General features: G+C 39.1%; 1 protein-coding gene across 1 annotated transcript in view; it reads left to right on the top strand.

The window, feature by feature from the left end:
* RORA (RAR related orphan receptor A) overlaps nucleotides 1–18,059 on the top strand; it is a 343,624-nt gene that overhangs the window by 233,728 nt on the left and 91,837 nt on the right. The window contains exon 2 of the mRNA XM_061447164.1: nucleotides 5,116–5,145. Coding sequence (XP_061303148.1) covers nucleotides 5,116–5,145 — 30 coding nt within the window. The remainder of the gene's footprint in view (nucleotides 1–5,115; nucleotides 5,146–18,059) is intronic.

Genomic DNA, 18,059 nt, shown 5'->3' with positions numbered 1-18,059 from the left:
ATTAGTGTCCATTAACAGTGTTTGAAACAATATACTAAAATTACGTGGAGCACTTTCAGTGCTGAGCATCGCAAACAGCTCTTCTGTCCTAGACAAGGGCTCTGGTTTGTAACATCATTTCATTTGGTTAAACTCGCTGCAGCTGTATTTACAACAGTTGTGTGTATGTTGTTTCTACCTCAGTCACCATAAACAATGGCCTACAAAGCTCACAGAATTCCTTCAAGCCAGAGATCCTCACAGACTTGTGTAAAAACCATTGCTGAGGTTTCTGAAAGAGCAAACTCCTTTGTGAATACACTTAAATCTATTATTCTGCTTTGGTAGGTTCTCTGCAAGTGCCCCGGTGTTACATGTAATCTTCCACCTTAATTGCTGGCTTTGTGTAGTGACAGAGTAAAAAAGCAGTGGAGTGACAGGATGAAGCACAGTGGGATCCAAGCTTGTAATCCATTTTCTTTCTGATTTAACACAATAAGTGAGGCAGGAGGCTTACAGTTTAAAATTTGAACTTCTTTTTCCCCCAAGATTTCCAATCCATCGAGTTCCCAAACATGCGAGAGCCATAATGCTGGCTTAGGGGAGAGTAGGAGAAAGTAAAAAGATAAAAATATATGTTGATAGGCACACCTATGTGACCAAAGTATGATATGCATGTACCATTTGGCTAGATATACTGTCATCAGCCCCAGTTTGGGCACAAAAAGGAAAGCAAAGGAAAACAGTGGTGCTTAATAGAAGTGCTGGTGATCAGTTATGAGCTTTGCAAGTGGTGCATGCGTTTATCCATACAAACTTCCAAGGAAGAGGTTTTTTGGAGGTTTAAGAAAATTGCACTCCAGAATATCCTCCTTTGATGTTTTGCAGAGTAATGTATTCTGCTAGACAGGGACTTTTTACTTATCTTTCTGTACATCAGAGTATGTTTTCCCCTTGAAAAAGGGAAGCTGACAACTGTACAACAGCAGCAGGGATCTGGGTTCACAGAGTAAGCAGTGTTTCATTATGCTTCTTTATTTGGATGGGCAACTGTGAGAAATGGCTTATGATGTATAAAATATCTGAGTCTCTTTTTGTACTTGAAGACATTGTTCTCTCTATTTGAAGCTGGCTAGTGAAGGTCACTCAGGCTAACTGCCTGCAAAAGAAGATCCTGTCTCTGATGGTAGATACTCTTTTCAAAGTTCATTGCGTCCAGAATGCTATTTTTGTAAATACCACCCATCATGGCAAATTACATATTGTTAGTGGGAGGGGGAAAGGGAATGGTGTATGAATGCTGTTTAAAAAACCCCAAACGATTGTTGTTGCAAAGAATGTTTCATAGCAACTATGAAAAGTCAAAGAAGTTAATTTGTTCAAGATATGGTGTTGATCAGGAATGTCAAACTGCACTGCTGAAGTGATCAATTCTCTGATAACTGTAATACTGAAACTTTCACTCACTGATAACCATGGCAGTGATATACTGTGGTATTTTAATGACATTTCCTTTGCTTTACTTTGAAGTCCGGTTGGTTAAGTCAGGAAGTCTTTCTGTATTAGCAACACTGAAGTTAGGGTTGTTTCATCCTCTATTTCTTTTCTCTTAGTTGCTAAAGGAGAATGGAAAGCTGGCTGGTTAGGATAGTGCCGAGTGGCAAGTGGTTCACAGATCAGTCTGTTGCATTTTGAAATTAAGCCCATAAAAAATAAGAATTCACATTAAGTCACATTTTGAAAGGAGTCACTGGGTTCTTTGTGCTCCACTTCTTGAAAAGAAATAAATCTTTGGCAGTAATGTGTTACACCTAGGTTTTATTGTGGAATAGACATAATCACATCTATATACGCTGAAGGTTCAGTCCCAGAAATAAAGTGAGAGCAATCCCAGTTAATAATGCCTGGTCCTGTGAAGAAAAGTACCGAAGTATGTTGGACTGGCAAAATTAATTTCTCAGGATCCTTTTGATTTCAGATGAAATCTGGGTAAGGCTTGTAGGATGCAGCTCAGAGGAAAGGCCTTCAAACATATATGCAAATGGGATTTAGCACTGGCCCAGAGAGAGCCGAACATCTGTAACTCCCCTTTTTTACACTAAGTAGTTTTCAGACCAACTCTGGGTTTTTTTCCCCATAATACACTCATTTTTAGGAGATTAGTTACAGTTCTTAAATGCTGAATAGCAAAGTCACTGCCTTCCTGCATTAGAACTGATGGCAATGATGTAGGAATTTGTTGCGTATTTAACATTTATATTTAAAGCATTGGTTCTAATGTATCTAACCTAAGTAATTGTTTGGATCTGCTGGTACATTTTTTGCTCAGCTTTTCTAGTCACTTACAGTTACTGATGTAAAGGAAAGGCTTCTGAAAAATTCCCTACTCATTTTAACCTAAGTAAGGATTCCTGATTAATTTAAATCTAAACGGGTTGAACTCACTAGCAGTGCTTATCCTTGTCCCACCAGACTTCAGTTAGTACCTGTAAAACCACTGTTCAAAGCAAAATACTTCAGATTCACTGCGGCTACCAATGTGATTATGAAGACACAACCCCCCATACCCCCGCCCCCCCATAGCTGTTGTTTTAAAAGGTTATCTAAAAATATCTGTGTAAACCAGCTAAAAGGCCTTACCAGATGGTAATCGGTAATTATTATGGAAACATCTGATTAGAAAAACCTACCACCCATGTCATACAGAGAAAATTAGGTAGAAAAATATAAACACTAATATTCCCATCACTGTTTTGTGTATCAGAGGGAAGTAGCCCTCAGTCAGCAAATACAACTAAGTCTGTTTTGTGCTGTGGCAAATCCCGTTGTGAAGAGGCTGTGAGTAATCGGAAGTGACAGCATAAGCACTTTATGTTCAAAGTGATTTTACAGAAAGCATTATTTTCTGAGAAAAATACACATATGGCTCCCATAATGCTGAAAGAGCACTGATGTATCCATTTATTAGCACTAGTGTTGGGAGAGGAAGTTTTGCAAGTGGTGTTCAGATTTAAGACCTTTCTTTGCATTTCCCATTCCATAAAATAGACTTAAAATTGTAGGAGCTGGGTCGAGTACTTCTGCCAAGGGGACGTTAGGACAGTTCGGGATGATGGAGATTGTCGGGAACTGTATGTGCCGTTCGGTGGTCATTGAGGAAGTCAAACAGCAGCAAAAATGTTCTTCCTTGGTGGAAGAGCAAATGTTCTGATGACAGCTGTAACTTGAATTCAGAGGGTAAGGCAGACCTTCAGAGGAACTCAGAGAGGGGGTTTTTTGCACTCATACCAAAGCCTGCACAAAATACTGCTAGTGCATTTTGACATAGATACTGCAGTCTCTGCTGCTTCTCACTCTGTCCCTCTTCTTTCCCTAAGCTATGGTCCCTATATTAGCACTCACCTCCCTGGCACCTGCAGCTGGCCTGAGCCAGCCAGTAATGATGGGACTGGAATGAAGATGTGAGAATGCTGGCACTTACAAAATACAAATGTAAAGGCTGCCTTTGCCCCCTGTCGTACCTACTTCCATAACTAAAAGGTTTTATTTTTTGATATGCATGTTTTCCTCCTTTTTATTGCTTACCCTGGCTTTACAGTTTGAGGCTGCAACCCACATTCCTAGCATGAGGAACGCACAGATTTGGCTAGGACCTTTCAATTTCAGTCAATACACATACTTAACCAAGTTCTAGACTTGTGATTGTTGTAAATTGCTGACTAGTGTGTCACATTTACAGAATTCCTCAAAGGAACTGCTCAGAACTTCTCCTCCTGAATCCTGCAGCCTCTCAGCTTTTCAGGGAAAAGAAAGGTTTCAGAGCTCACATCTCTAGAGCCTAATGGTTCAAAACCAGAAGACCAATAGCAACACAAGTGCAATTAAATTAAAAACATTTATGTCAAACTTGATAGCTATATATTTGGGGTTGGCATTGTGGATTTATGTGGATTTATCTACCAAAACCGTGATGAGTTTGAAAACTGTTGGCTTTGGAAGTTAGCTCTGAATTTGCCAATAAGGTATCTATATTTTTCTGCATTATCATAACCTGCTGCCTCCCTGAGATGTTCCGCAACAAATAACTCTGAAATAAAAGCCTACCTATTTCCATAGTAATTTGATTTTGGAAGAGGGGGTTAAAGAAATAGGGTAGCTAAGGAGATTCAAGTCTCTCCGTCTTCTGCGAATAACAAGCCAAACACTTCCAATTCCAATATTTCATTACAGGCCTTGATCACAAATGAAATATTTCAAATACTTGTACTGCTTCCAGTAACTTCCTTCTCTTCTCATAAAATTCTCCCTAAGGAGAGTGAAGCTTAAATACTGAGGGGTCCAAATACAGCGCCAGTTATGTACTAAAGTGGAGACAATATTGTTTGAATTCAAGCATGAATTGCGATGACATTTAACAGAGTTAATTTTGTCTTTGGTATTATGAATTTTGCCTCATTCTGTTCACTCTGTTGCTTCCTTTAAAATTCCTCTCAAATTTCCCTGGCACTGGACCATCACTGGTGATTGCCACTACATGCCTGTCTAGCATCAAAACATCTTTAATACTTCGGAAAGTATGTATTTAACAGCTTGGGGATATTTGCATCTGGGTTGGAATTACGGCAAGTAATACATTGAGAGAGCTGCTCATTTGGTTTTAATGAACATAAGCTACAGCTTGCAGTCAAGGAACTACTTGAACTCAGTAACAGCAAATGAATTGTTGTACTGCTCAGATTTGTTCTGTCTGGATAGCTTAATGTGCACAAGTAAATATGAGTGTGGGAAGAATGTTCACCATGCAAAAAACAAAAGGGGGCTTCTGTAATGTTGGTATCTTCTGTTTGCATCAGCTTCAGTTTTAAACCAGCAGCACCATGTAGATACGTGTTCCAGCAACAAAATTTAAGCAACACATGTTGAAACGTTTATTGATGAGATGTAAAGAGAGAATATACCATTAAAGTCTGAAGGCAAAATAGGGAGATCCTCCCACCCCTAATGTACAAATTATGGCAATTTTAATTCTGCTTTTATAGTGGTCACTGTGTGTCTGAAATCAAATAATGGTGAAATACATGTCAAAAGATGCTCAGTGGTCATTTTGCTAATGTCGGTATCGTTTCTTCCCTACAGGTATTTCTGTAACGAAGAAGACTCATACATGTAAGTAGCACCTTTTGCTTTGGCCTTCTCTTACAAACGGAATTGAAGTTAGGCTGTGCAGTGACTATTAGGTGTTGGTGTGTTGGGTGTTGGTCTGGCCTGATAAGGCTCCATTTTAAATGTTCTGGTGGGTTTTCCACTTCAGAGCAGTTTCAGTCCTCACCTGCAACATTGTCAAAATGCATGTACAATGTGTGTGTGTGTGTGTGTGTGTGTGTATGCACATGTATGTGTGCATTCGCATGAGTTAAGAGTGCAGAAAAAGGAAGTTGTGAAGAAAGGCAGAATTCTGTATTCCTGTATGTATACTCTACAGCTAGCTGCTAAGTAACATGTCCAGAAAATGCAGGTGAGGAGAATGGGTGTATTTTTATGGCTGTTAAAGATGCAGTATGATTCAAGTACAAATGAATTGAGTCTTCTATCCTTCCTATGCATTAATCTGTAAGGTAAATCCTTCTGTGCTTGTGCATAAGGAGCTCTTGATGAAAATGAAGAGGTTATTGTTTGGCTCTCAACCATAAACAAACATTCCTCGTGAATGGCAACCTTGGAAATGGATGTGGATGCGTGCATTTGCTTATGTGTACACTTACTTGGAATCTTCTTCAAAGACATCACTATTGGGGATCAACTCTCATCTACTCTGCAGTGAGTTAAAAGCACGATTCCAGGAAAAAATGTTACCATTTGTAGCTGCAGGAGATGTGTTGAGATTCTTTGGATACTGTGGAGGTTCAGAAATCTTGTAGCGCAGAAACTGAATTTGCCCAGGATTGAAACAGGAGTGGGTTAAAGCTGAGGCTATTAGTCTAAAAGCCCTCTAACAAAACAGGAAGTAGGCTGCACAGAATTTACAAAGATATACACATTGTAAGAGGGTTATGATTTGAAGTATGTTCACTGCAGCTTCTAGGTTTAAAGTGGTGTCATAAAGTGTTTTACATTTATTTCATTATTATTTCATTCCCAGTTTTAAAATTGTCATGTAATGAAAAATCTGACTTGGGAGGATGAATTCTCAACATATAGAGATACAAAATGCAGTTTCTTTAAGAATTTCAAATGAGAAGGTTTGTGTGACACTTGAAGTAAATGTTAAATGTCACATACTTTCAGAGCACTGTGGTCCTTCTCTCCTTAGGTGGGCTTGATGCTTAATGTGTTTGTAAGGTCAGATATCCTCTTCAGCTGAATGCATATGCGGTTTCTGTTGGACTTAACGGTAGGCATCTGAGGGCAGTATTTGGCCCTTACGTTTTGGGGGAGTATTTGAGCTCATGCTGACTGAGATTGACAGTACAGGAGACTGAAGTCCTCTGTATATCCGCAGGCCAGGCATTGTACAGACAGCTTCCTTGCACAGCCTTGCCCATGAGCTCAACCCTGGCCTGGAGCGACCACCCTCTCTAGAGGTGGTAAGTAATTTGGTATTTACACTAGCGCAGTCTTGGGCCTCTCTTGTACAGAGGCTAATGACTGTACATGGTGGTTTGTAACACTCCACCTGAACATCAGCTGAAATCACCCTATGTATGGGATAGAGCAGTGCCATGTACTGACCTGCTAGCCAGTTCCAGTGTTTGATACTTTTTGTAGGGAAGATTAAATAGTAACCACAGACCTAAAGAATGAAGGCAATACACTCTGAAGCCATGGCAGCTTGATAAAATGTTGGCATCATGTATCTTGGTAGATGCTGGTTTTGAGGCTTATGATGGAAAAAAAGGTGTATTCATCAACTGTGTTAGTCGATTAGCTGCTGTTCACCACATACGGCGTTTAATTTAGTCAAGGCAGAAATTAGGATCCCAGTGTCCTCTGTGTTGAGAGCTCTGTGCAATTCTAAGAGAACTGTCAAAGAGCAGTTCCCTGATTTGTTAATCAGTTGTCATGCAATTGCTGAAGCATGAACAAAAAAGTTCTCTGAATAATGGGAAGATAAGCTTGTCCATTAAGGAAGGATTAAAATAGAAGGAGCAATATGCTGTAATTGGCATGATGAAAACGCAGACTGTGTTTGCTAGCAAATATGTATGAGGTTTCCTTCAATTTTTGTGGAAGTTCTTTTAGAACTCATTCCTGTTTTGACAAATTCTCATAGAGCAGGAATTAATGTAAATCGTGCATCTTTGGCATTTCAGCATCCTGCACAAGAAGCATGAGGTTTTTTCCTTACTGCCTGGATAGAATTTTTTTATTATTGAATAGAAGAAGTAGGCATCAAAATGCAGAGTTTTGGAATGGCTTGGGGAGGGGACGGGGGGGAAGGAATTATATAAACACCTCAATGCAAAAAATTACAACTCAGATCTGAGTTGTTAACAACTACAAATGACAAGGAGAGATTTTTTTCTGTTTCAAATTGATCTAGAGTTTGCCTATCACTCCATCAGTGTGTATAACACATCCAGATTAAGTTGCATAGAGAAGGATTTCTGCAAAGAAATGTCAAAAACCATTCACAAAGCCATTTTGAAGTGTGTAGAAGTTGTCTGCACTACTGTTTAGAAATACAGATTAAGTCGTTTTATGCCAAGCTTACGATGTATGGCATGCGAGGGTGTTGACTGACTGTAAACTAGCACTTATGCCTAATGACCTTTTGACTTAATCAGGGGAGTATAATGCCAGAAGGTCTGGTACATTATGCATTTCAAATATCCGATTAATCTTTTCAGATTTCATCTGAAAATCCATTTTAATTGTATGGGTTTCAAACTCAGTGGAGGTCTGTCTCCACTACTTAGTCCTGGTTTTATTGTTAGAGATGTGGGGTGTATTTCCCACACGCGCACACTTGGCATTAGTCTGTGACAAAGTTCTCTGTCATCTGAAATAGAACTAGTGGCCTGTTGATAGGTGCTTGAGTCATTTCAGAGTCAAATAGCTGACTATTTTTTACACGTTCAAAGTAGTGCTGAAGAAATACAGGTTTTTCATAACATATCTAGCTAAGTAAAACCTGAGAGAGCTTCAGTATTCTTGATAAAACCAATTTTATTCAAGTATTCTGTTTCATTACATCTTACTTTTACATTACTGCTTCTCTGTATCCCATCTTTATCAGAAGTTGAGCATTACAAAACCTGCCATTATAAGCCAGGAGTGTAATACTCTTCCAAGCTGCACTAAGGGAATAAAGTTTGTCTACCCCAGAATGCAGTTTTTCCCTCAGTAGGTTAATGAGGCTTTTGAAGTAAAACTTCATGCTTCTGTCTGTAGAAGTATCCTCTCTCAGGCTCATATGGCAATTTGTTAGGTTAACCATCCCCTTACATAGCCTCTAGTCTAGCCAAGTCAGATGGTAGAGGCCAAATCCTATCTTATCTACTGTGTAGTATTTCATTTCTGGCATCTTAGATCTAAATCTTGCAGTACTTCATGCAATGAGATTGATGGCCTCTACCAGACCACTAGTGACTCAGAATTATCACACAAATAGATCACCTTATTTTTCTCCAGATCATTTTTATATCCTGGGCACTGACTTTCTTGATTGAATTTGACTCAACTGCCTTACCAGAATAAGGGGTGGTTTCCTGTGGATGCATCCGGAAAGTTAATATTGTAATGAACCCATGATGTAATGGAACCTTCTTTCTCTTGTTATTTGAATTGTAATGAATCACAGAAGCTTCTATGGAGTTTTATGTCGTAGCTGAAGTTTGTATCGGCATAGAGGCCCAGGTACATTCAGTTATTTGCTTGCCTAACATTTTCCAGATAGAAAAACCACAGGTTTTAGTTCAGCTTCATCTCAAGCATATAGGCATAGAATACTTGGCATTGCTTCCAAGGGAGAACTAAGCTAGGGCAGCTAACCTTCTCACACCTACTCCCAGAGCTACCCCAGCTTTTGACACTTGGTTCTTTATTTCGTGTCACTGCCCGGTAACTTGCAGTCCTGGCAGAAAGGGTGTCTGGCAGTTGTGCTTTGGAGCTTGTATATGATAGGTACAGAAGTGGGAAAGCCACTATTAGCGATCCATTAACTAATTGTGTTCATCCTTGTTTGCTTGTAATGCAGATAGATGTACTTGGGTATCCCATTCAACACTGTATATTTTATATTTTCATAATCCAAGATATGTCCACATTTAACCGAAAATACTTATACCCAACCTCTATGTAGGTTAAGTCTCTTTTGTAACTTTTAGTTGCCTTTTGTTTCATGTTGCTCCTCATGATTTACCAAAGGAGTATCTAGAGTAATTTTTCATAAAATTACTTGTCAGTAGGTACCTCCATTAGTTGGAGCTTGGAGTGCCGTATCTTCACTACTGCTGCAGCCCAACTAGCCAAGAAAGGGACTGTCTTGTTCTATCCACATAGGCACACTCTTAAAGCTACCCAGAACAAAGACCCATTCTGAAATCATGTCAAAGAGGCTAATTTGGGGCAGAAGGCAGCTCTTAGATGTCCAAACATCCTAAAACTGATCTTCAGAGTTCTACAAGCTTAGTAAGGTTTGCAGCTTAATTGAATCCAGAACCTGGACATCCCTATTTCTCTGGTTTTACTTCCCACATTAATAGCCGCTGCTAAAGATTTCTTGAAGTCTGTTATTTTACTTGATTTCATTAAAGGGAAAATAACTGTGATTTTTTATTTGTTTGGTTTTTTTTTCTGATCTGATTTCTAATTACTTAGTATGCCTACTGTGCATTGTGCTCTCTACTTCACCTCATGTGTTTTGTGTGCCAGCTACAGTAACTAAAGGATACTTTTCCCTCACAAAATAGGAGCCTGCAGAAAACTGATGGTTAACAGGATCTGCTGTTAGCACCAAGGCCTTAAGAGAACAGGTGAAATCTAAACCCTATCCCCTGAGGCCAATAAAATAGCTGTTTGGTCCCCTGTGTGTAACCTCCTAATAACTTTACTGGGCAGCATTAAGATCCCTTGGGGGCTTCTCTGCAAGAGCACTCCCTCTCTTTGTTCAGATTGCTTATTAAAAATGATTTTATAATGAAGTTGCCTCAAATAGCAGCTACTTTCCTACTTGTCCTTGAAGCACTGTTTGCCCTGGTGAAGAATCTGAAGACAACTATGTAGGGCTTTTATTCTGTTCAAAACTTTTACTGAACTACTGCTACACTTGATTTATTTCTTTTAATTTTATTTTATTTTCTAGTGAGCCAAAGAAAACCTCTTCATTAACAGCTCAATTTTGTGTCTTTAATTCTACTTTGAAGCCATCCCTCTAAAAAGTTTGTTTTGGGTGCCAGCATCATCAGTGGATCAGTGTTACTCCCTGCCACACAAAACGCTATGCCAGTCACTTGTTTGACTGAGTGAGAATGAATGTTGCCTTCTTGATGTGGTGGCCAAGTTCTTGAGTCCAGGGGCAAAGATGAAGGCATTGCCAAATAATGAGAGGAGGAAATATGGGTTAAAACTTAAACAGGGGAAGTTTAGATTGGATATAAGGAAGAAGTTCTTTACTGTAAGGGTGGTGAGGCACTGGAATGGGTTGCCCAGGGAGGCTGTGAATGCTCCATCCCTGGCAGTGTTCAAGGCCAGGTTGGACAGAGCCTTGGGTGGCATGGTTTAGTGTGAGGTGTCCCTGCCCATGGCAGGGGGGTTGGAACTAGATGATCTTAAGGTCCTTTCCAACGCTAACTATTCTATGATTCTATGTTTAAAATCAGAAAATGTTCCTGCCTGGCCTGGGAGAAAGAGTACACAGGGTAAGAGTGCTGCGGGTAACTGTGTGACTCCAGGGGTATGGGTGGAAATCTGAATGCCCTGGTTCTTCATGGTAGATCTACAGCAGAGAAACATTTTCTCTGGTCAAAGTTCTGGTATTTGTGAGAGAGACTGGCCCTTTGTCCATGTGGAAGCAGCTGTGGGGAAAGCATTGGGAGAACTTCTCATTAATGCATGTTTTATGCCCTCACAGAATAACTGGTCAGAGGTGAGAGAAATCTGTTGCCCCTAATCTTCTATTAGCTCCCCAAAAGCTTGACCTCTGCCTGGGCCTCAAGCCTTTGGCACAGTTGGAAGGAACATTTTCTATAAGGCTGATAGAACAAGCAATTAAATGCACTGCCCTGGAAGTCCCATGGGGAACTCTGTCTATTAGCTGCACTCAAAGCTAATGTCAGGTCTCTTCTCTGGTTCTGTTCTGAATATATGGAGCAGCTTCTAGCTACATGGGACTTTTGGCTGTAACCATTAATTATGGGCTTATTTAACACGAGTTTTCTGGTAAATACCTTAAGATAGGTTTTTCTGTGCCTTTGTAGCAAAGTAGAACGCAGACTACAGCAAGGTGAAAAACAGCAAACAGGTGGAAATTCATTTTGGCAAATGAAGACTGATAAGCATTTGCAAAATGTTAATCATCCAGTATTAAAATGTATGTGTGTGTGTTGGATTATAGTTCACATAATTCTAAATTATGGTTTCCTAGCAAGCTCAATTAGGGAAGGCAGAGGAAAGGAAGCTGTCTCAAATTTTTGGAGGTCTTTGTTTGGAAGTAAGTCCTAGCCCTTTACATGCTTCTAATACATATTAATTGAGATCACAAATTAATAAGTGCCATTTCTGCACACACTTCATTTCTTACTCTGGTCTGTCCTGTGGAAGCATACAAGATGGGCAGAGACATTCTCTTTCATGTTTAAAACATTATTTGGAGGCCCATGTTTTAAGGAATGATGAAGTGTCTGGGGAGGTTTCTGACATTAGACACCTAAATTCTACCAGTGGGGTTGATGGATATTAAGAGATTGTGGATGTGACTCAAAAGTAAATTTAAACTGTTTGTGGACATGGCAGTAAATACATTGGGAATGTCTTTAGTGGTCTTTTATACCCAAGTAGTGCCTTATAATTCCCTAAAAGGTTGTTCTTACACCTTTTATACCCTTATCTTTTCTATCTATTAACTCCTAAAGCCATTTTCTTGATGTTAGAAATACTGAATTAAGTCATGAACACTCCTCGTGCCTTGTGCAAAAGCACTCTGACAGAGGAAGTGTAGGACTGATCTGAATCCCATTGCAGCTGCTCTAAGGATTCATATTGGATGAAACATGCTTTGATCAGCCCTTAGAACATACTTTATCATCTTATTTTGCTTTTAATGTCTTCTGTCTTTAAAACTTTCACAGCTATTACACGAAGCTAATGTTTCCAGTTTGATATTAGCCTTCTGGATGCATCCATGCTTTTGGTTGCTTATTGGTTACAGAGGGGAACTGTGTTATGGGCTGAGTGTAAGCTTCAAACTATGTGATACTCTCCACACTCTAAGACTTCAATCCAACGCTGAGAGCAGGAGAAGTTACACTTGGCAAAGTCATTAAGTTAATTTCTGGTTTTTCAGTTTGAGTGGCTTAGGCAGCAGAAAACTGACAGATGAGACTTCTCCAAATCTGCTTCTTCATTCTGGGTAGTTTTTCAGTGCAAACAATGTGAAAACAAATAGGAAGTATTACTGCTCACAACCTTCTTTAATATGTGGGTCAAGTATTTTGGCTCTGCATAGTCTGAGTCTAGGCAGCTCTATACATACAGAGAAATGCCAATACACTGGAAGCCTTTTGACTACATCCTTTGCATTTTCTAAGAGATAATTACACTTTCTAAGCAGGACTTGTGCAAAACTGTCACTTTGATTTGAACAGCTCCTTACAGTGGCCTCAGTCTTTAGAGAAAGGTTAAGTCTTTGTCTCTTTGAATGCATTTCTACCAAATAGAGAAAAGTGTGAGGATAAGATTGGGATTAAAATTAAGACTAAAACATGATCTTCAGGCCTGGTTGTCCATTTGGTCAAAGATTGACAGTCAAGGTGTTTTCCCAAAGTAAATGTTTTTTTCCCATAAACGTATCACTGCTACCTTTTTTCACACATTGAGAGGACTCTGTCCTTGGAGCTTTATCCTCGCATTCATTTCGCTTCATGACATTGTTTCTTTTAACAAAATGATTCTAAAGCAAGCTCAGTCATATGGACTTCTCCAAGGTTGGCATCTGAACCAAAAAAAGCATATTTTATTATCTGAATTTTGAAACCAGGGACTGATTCCATCATTCCTAATAGACTCATTTATTTGACAGTGCATTGCTAGACTTGTGCAGTCGCTGTTCTGAAACAACTATTGAACCTGAAAAAGGGCTTTTTAATGCATGTTGATGGCTAACCTTATTAGGACTGTAAAAATACTGGGAGTTTTGCAGCCTTTCTCCAAGAACACCAACCTGGAATTATGTAAATGTTGACCCCAGTCAGGAACACAGTTTCATGCAGACAACGTATAAGGCAGCTCCGTATGGCAGATCAGGTAGTCACTCTAACTCAGAACTGAATAGCTTGTTCTTAATCTTAGGACCATATGATGATGATATTTGTAAAGCTCCTATTTTGAAAACAATTTTGCTCGTCATAGTTTTACTCCTTCTAAGTCTCCTAACATGATGAACTGTAGTAATTAATGCTCGCCTCGAAGGGCAGTGTGGGTCGGCCTGAAGAACTAGTAGGAAACTGGTAGGAACAGAAACAGATTCACCCAAAATTAAATAGAATCGTGATGGAATTTCGCATTCAGACTTCTTAACATTCAACTTTCTTCATAACAGCTGAATAGTGTCGAGTTATATTGACAAAATGCTTTGCATACATGGTTAACTTGGGGGGGAGGCATAGAGAATAGTGCAGAAGCTTTTCACAAATATTGCCAGGTATAAGTTATGATTAAGTAGACGTTCAGGTGATTCTTGGGGTTTCCATGGATCAAAAGGTAGTAATAGACACTTCGGTTGAAGTTTCTGAGTACATCCAAATGCCATCTGTATTTGCGCTTGTGATTTGCAAAAGGTGTGGGAAGATGGACGTCTGCTTGCTTAAACTATGCTCACAAACAATTTGCTTATGCAAATGGTATTAGCTTAGTGTAGGGCAGTAGTTGAATTTCCTGCTGTATTTTAATCATTGCATTTCAATTTAGAACAGGAGAAGAAATGTAGCACTGTCATGATGCAACAAAACAATTTTTCTGTAATGCCATAGTGCTTTTATTTTAATTAACTGTATGTGCACCTAAAAGCATAGTTAAAATATATATTACTTGGCATCTACAGATGTGCTGGTTAGCACACATTGAAATAAGCAACACAGTATTGACAGCATTTTTCTAAGTATGTTTTATACACACAACATGAGACAGGGAGGAAGGGAGTCATTAAGTACCAAAATTACATCCTCCACTCTGAATACCTTTGAATTCCAGTGTGAATATCCTTTGCTACTTTATCTCTTGCTATTCTAAGACACTACCTAGATTTGGTCTTTAACCCCACCGCAGGCACCTTGCCTTATATTACTGTATTGTCTGGGTTTGGATTCGCTGTTTGCTTTATCAAAGGTATAGATCTCACCTAAACAGAAGTAATGGTTTTAAGGGATTGCAAGTGGGACTTGAGGAAGCTACTTAACCTTACTGCCATTAATGGTAAAATCCATTACTTGAATGGAAATAGAACTGGATCTTCAAAGTGTTACAGTAAAAAATATAAGCAGTAAATTAAAGAGGAAGCCTTGACAAGAGGATGATGACTTTGCTGAAAAAAACTAAGACTGTTGTGAGACCTTTTTGCTATCTGACTTAGCTTTCCCTGTGTGTATGATGGGTTCTTGTTTATGGTTAATAACCTAGCTATCAGTTGTGAGCTGTAGCAGTGTGACTTGCTGTACAACAGACTAGGCACACCCTCAAAGCAGTTTCCTCTCTCTTTTTTTGTTGAGGTGTTTACTACAGACTTCAAAGCCAGCTCACAACAGTAGTGGTGTTCTTGCAGTTTTCTGGAAATTCAAGTTAGGCTTTATTTAATCTCTATGCAACACGGCCAGGGAAACCTCTGGTTTCAGAAAGCCAGTATATGACCAAAGCCATTTAGTGATTTCCTTTTAGATATAGCCATCAGTTGATAACCATCCTTCCCACCAGTGTTTGTCTGAAGAACTGTTTCCTTATCTTTGTTACTGTTACCTAACTGATATGTAGGTGTGATGTTTGCTGGCTGCAAAGACAACTTTTACAGATAAGGCAGGTTTCCTGTTTAAACTCTTTAACATTTCTTTTTCTCTGACCTGTTTATCCTTTTCCCTCCCTATATTGCCAATTTACTCCATACCTATGGTCCTTGAGGTACAAGTGGAAGGGGTCATCCAAAAGACAGTTTTATGTGCTGCTTGAAGACATAAGGGTACTAAAAGCTGACTGAAAATATGTTTCCTGTTAAACAGAGCTTTTGATGTTTAAAGAAATATTTCACTGCAGTAGACTCGGGTTTTCTCTCCAGTTTTCAGGAGGAAGGCAAGAAAAACGCTTTTTAACTCAGAGCAGGGTGAGTAGTCCTTCACATGGGGTGGTGGTGGTGCGACTTTAAGAGCTGGCCTAGAAAAAGGCAGGTAGGTACTTCAAGCTTAAATTCCAATGTCCTGTTAACATGACTTCACCACCTCACTGTCAGCTGTTTTGGGAGTAGATTTTAATATGAAATCACATCCTTGGTGAAGCAGTAATGTATGTTCCTGTGGAATATTTCATCTTTGACAAGCAAACAATGTTGTCACCAGAAAATCCCCAGGTGTTTCTAACAGAGAACCTTAGAAAAGAGACAGAGAACCTTGACTTGGGAACAAGTAGTCTGTGAGCTTATAAATGTTCTTTGTGAAATGAATCCCCATTTGCCAAGACAGTTCTTTTTAGTGCATGTCAATTTGCTGCTTTTCACTGACATTGGATGAAAGGTTATATGAGAGTTGCTTCTATCCCTTGGTTTGCAAATAGACTGCTTTCCTCCCTCCGGGGTTCAGTCTGCAATTAGACCACAAGTCCAGCCTAGTAAATGGTGGTGTATTCTGATAAGTGCAACACTGGGAAGGCTTGCATGGAGCTGCTTATTTTCTTCACTCAAGGTATTGAGTTTCTGGTCTTGAAATCACAAAGCTGAGCATATGAATGTGATTTACATTTTACTATATGTTCTGTAAAAAGCAACAATAGACTATCTTCATATTTATTTCTAATGGATTGTGGGTGGGTACAGGTAGTCCAGTACATCTGTGTTCTGTTGTGTCAGATTGGGCTTGCATATACAAAATGATTTAATAGCACTGGTATATAATCCCCATGCAAAAATCTTTCTCCTAGGCACTTGTCATTAAAAAAAGGCTCTGTTTCTAAATAGATAAATTACCAAAGTACAAATACAGTATGCCCAAAGGAGATGAATAAAAAAGGGGGAGGGAATAAAAATCAGTACGCTAGTTCTAAGTGACATACCGAAAATAACCATTCCATTTATTAGGTTAGTTAATTGCTGGGTAATAAGTCCAGAAAAGTTTTTAATTGATTATTTAAATAGTTTTAGCTCAAGTTAGTCTTTTCTGTGTTTAGCTTCTGCTGTTTTCCAGTTTGCAATCACTGAGCACAGTTGAATGGACATCCCCTTTGATGGGTTTATGCGCCTGCTACACATTTGCTTCCAAATAGTTTTGAGCTTATATTTCTATTAAGATTGTTGTTATTCTTAGAGCTTTAGACAGACAGAAGGAAAGGGAAAGGAGAAGCAAAAACAAAGAGGAAGGGATGTAGTTATTATTTACCTAGAAGTGGTGTGCCGACATAGTGAGGACCTTCCAGTGAGGACATACCATATTGCTGCCTACATGCTTCAAGCTAAGCATGCCCAGGTTACAAGATCAGAGCATAAGTGCTTAGCCTCCTTCAAAAAAAGCATATCCAGGATACTTCCTATACGAATCCGCATGTAACAGCAACTCCTAATTTAAATCTGAGGCTGTCCATACTCTGAACATAACATACATTCATTAAAACATCCCTTTTCTTCAAAGGCTTCACTTTCTATATGAAGTCTTCACTACTTTAATTGTTGCACTCTTGATTTCCCTCATGAGACTTTTCCCATCAGAAAAAAGAGATGATCAAAGACAGGTGCAGTGACATGAAGAAAAGAGGGAAGTTGTCTATCTTCTGGAATCAGTAGAAAAACTGCCCTTGGTTTTAGAGCCAGAAAATCCTGTTCATTGCAGAGGAGTACAGCTTCTTCGTTGTGCCCACAGCAGTACAGCATACTGTATTTAGTTGGGTTTCACTCTATTATTCAGGTGTTAACTTCAGAAAGAAAAGAAACCAGAATCTTCTTGGACCATTTGCCACAGGGTGATACAGTTCTCCCAAACCACCCCATCCATGTGTTAGCTCTCTCTACTTTGCATTATGAAATGCAGCGCATGTGTCCTTTAGTGCTTTTAAATTTCCAAAACCATCTTTATTCCAAATTTTAAAAGAGGTAAAAATAATTCTATTAACTGATACCTTTGACCCTTCATTGGTTATTTAATGTAAATGTGAATCCTAAATATCTTGAGTTTAGTTTGTGTTGCAACTGATTTTTGTGTCTGTGTTTAATGTTGAGAAAAGTATTTCCATTTCATTTCTAACCATGTGTTATCATGGAAACAAACCATCTATAACACATTGTATTTCTATGAAAACACAAGCTTATTAAATGTCAAACAGTTTATGTTTTTATGGGAGTTGACTTGAAATTGGCGCATTTGCTGTGTCAGTGGTTTGTGACGCAAGTTCAAAACTGTCAGGTTGTCAATGCTCAGACATGAAAAGGTCTGAAGTCTCACACATGGAGGAGGAGAAATTAGGCTCTTCTCAATTAGCAGGTGGTGGTAATTCAGGCATGTTTGAGGATTGTATTAAGATAATAGAAAGTCCTTAGTCTGAGTATCCTCAAGTATTCAAGCAGCTGAAGAGGTGGCATCAGTGTTGAAGTCAGAGTCATTCACGCTTATTAAGGGCTGACTATAAATATCAGGGTTACTGGTGGAGCTTGAAGTGTCTTTGCACATTCAACTTTATCA

Source organism: Pezoporus flaviventris, unplaced genomic scaffold, assembly GCF_033815535.1.
Source record: "Pezoporus flaviventris isolate CSIRO_AGI_PZ_B2104156 unplaced genomic scaffold, CSIRO_AGI_Pfla_v1 ptg000006l, whole genome shotgun sequence".
Taxonomy (NCBI): Eukaryota; Metazoa; Chordata; class Aves; order Psittaciformes; family Psittacidae; genus Pezoporus; species Pezoporus flaviventris.
The sequence above is the reverse complement of the archived record's forward strand: the minus strand, read 5'-3'. Positions and strand labels throughout refer to the sequence as shown.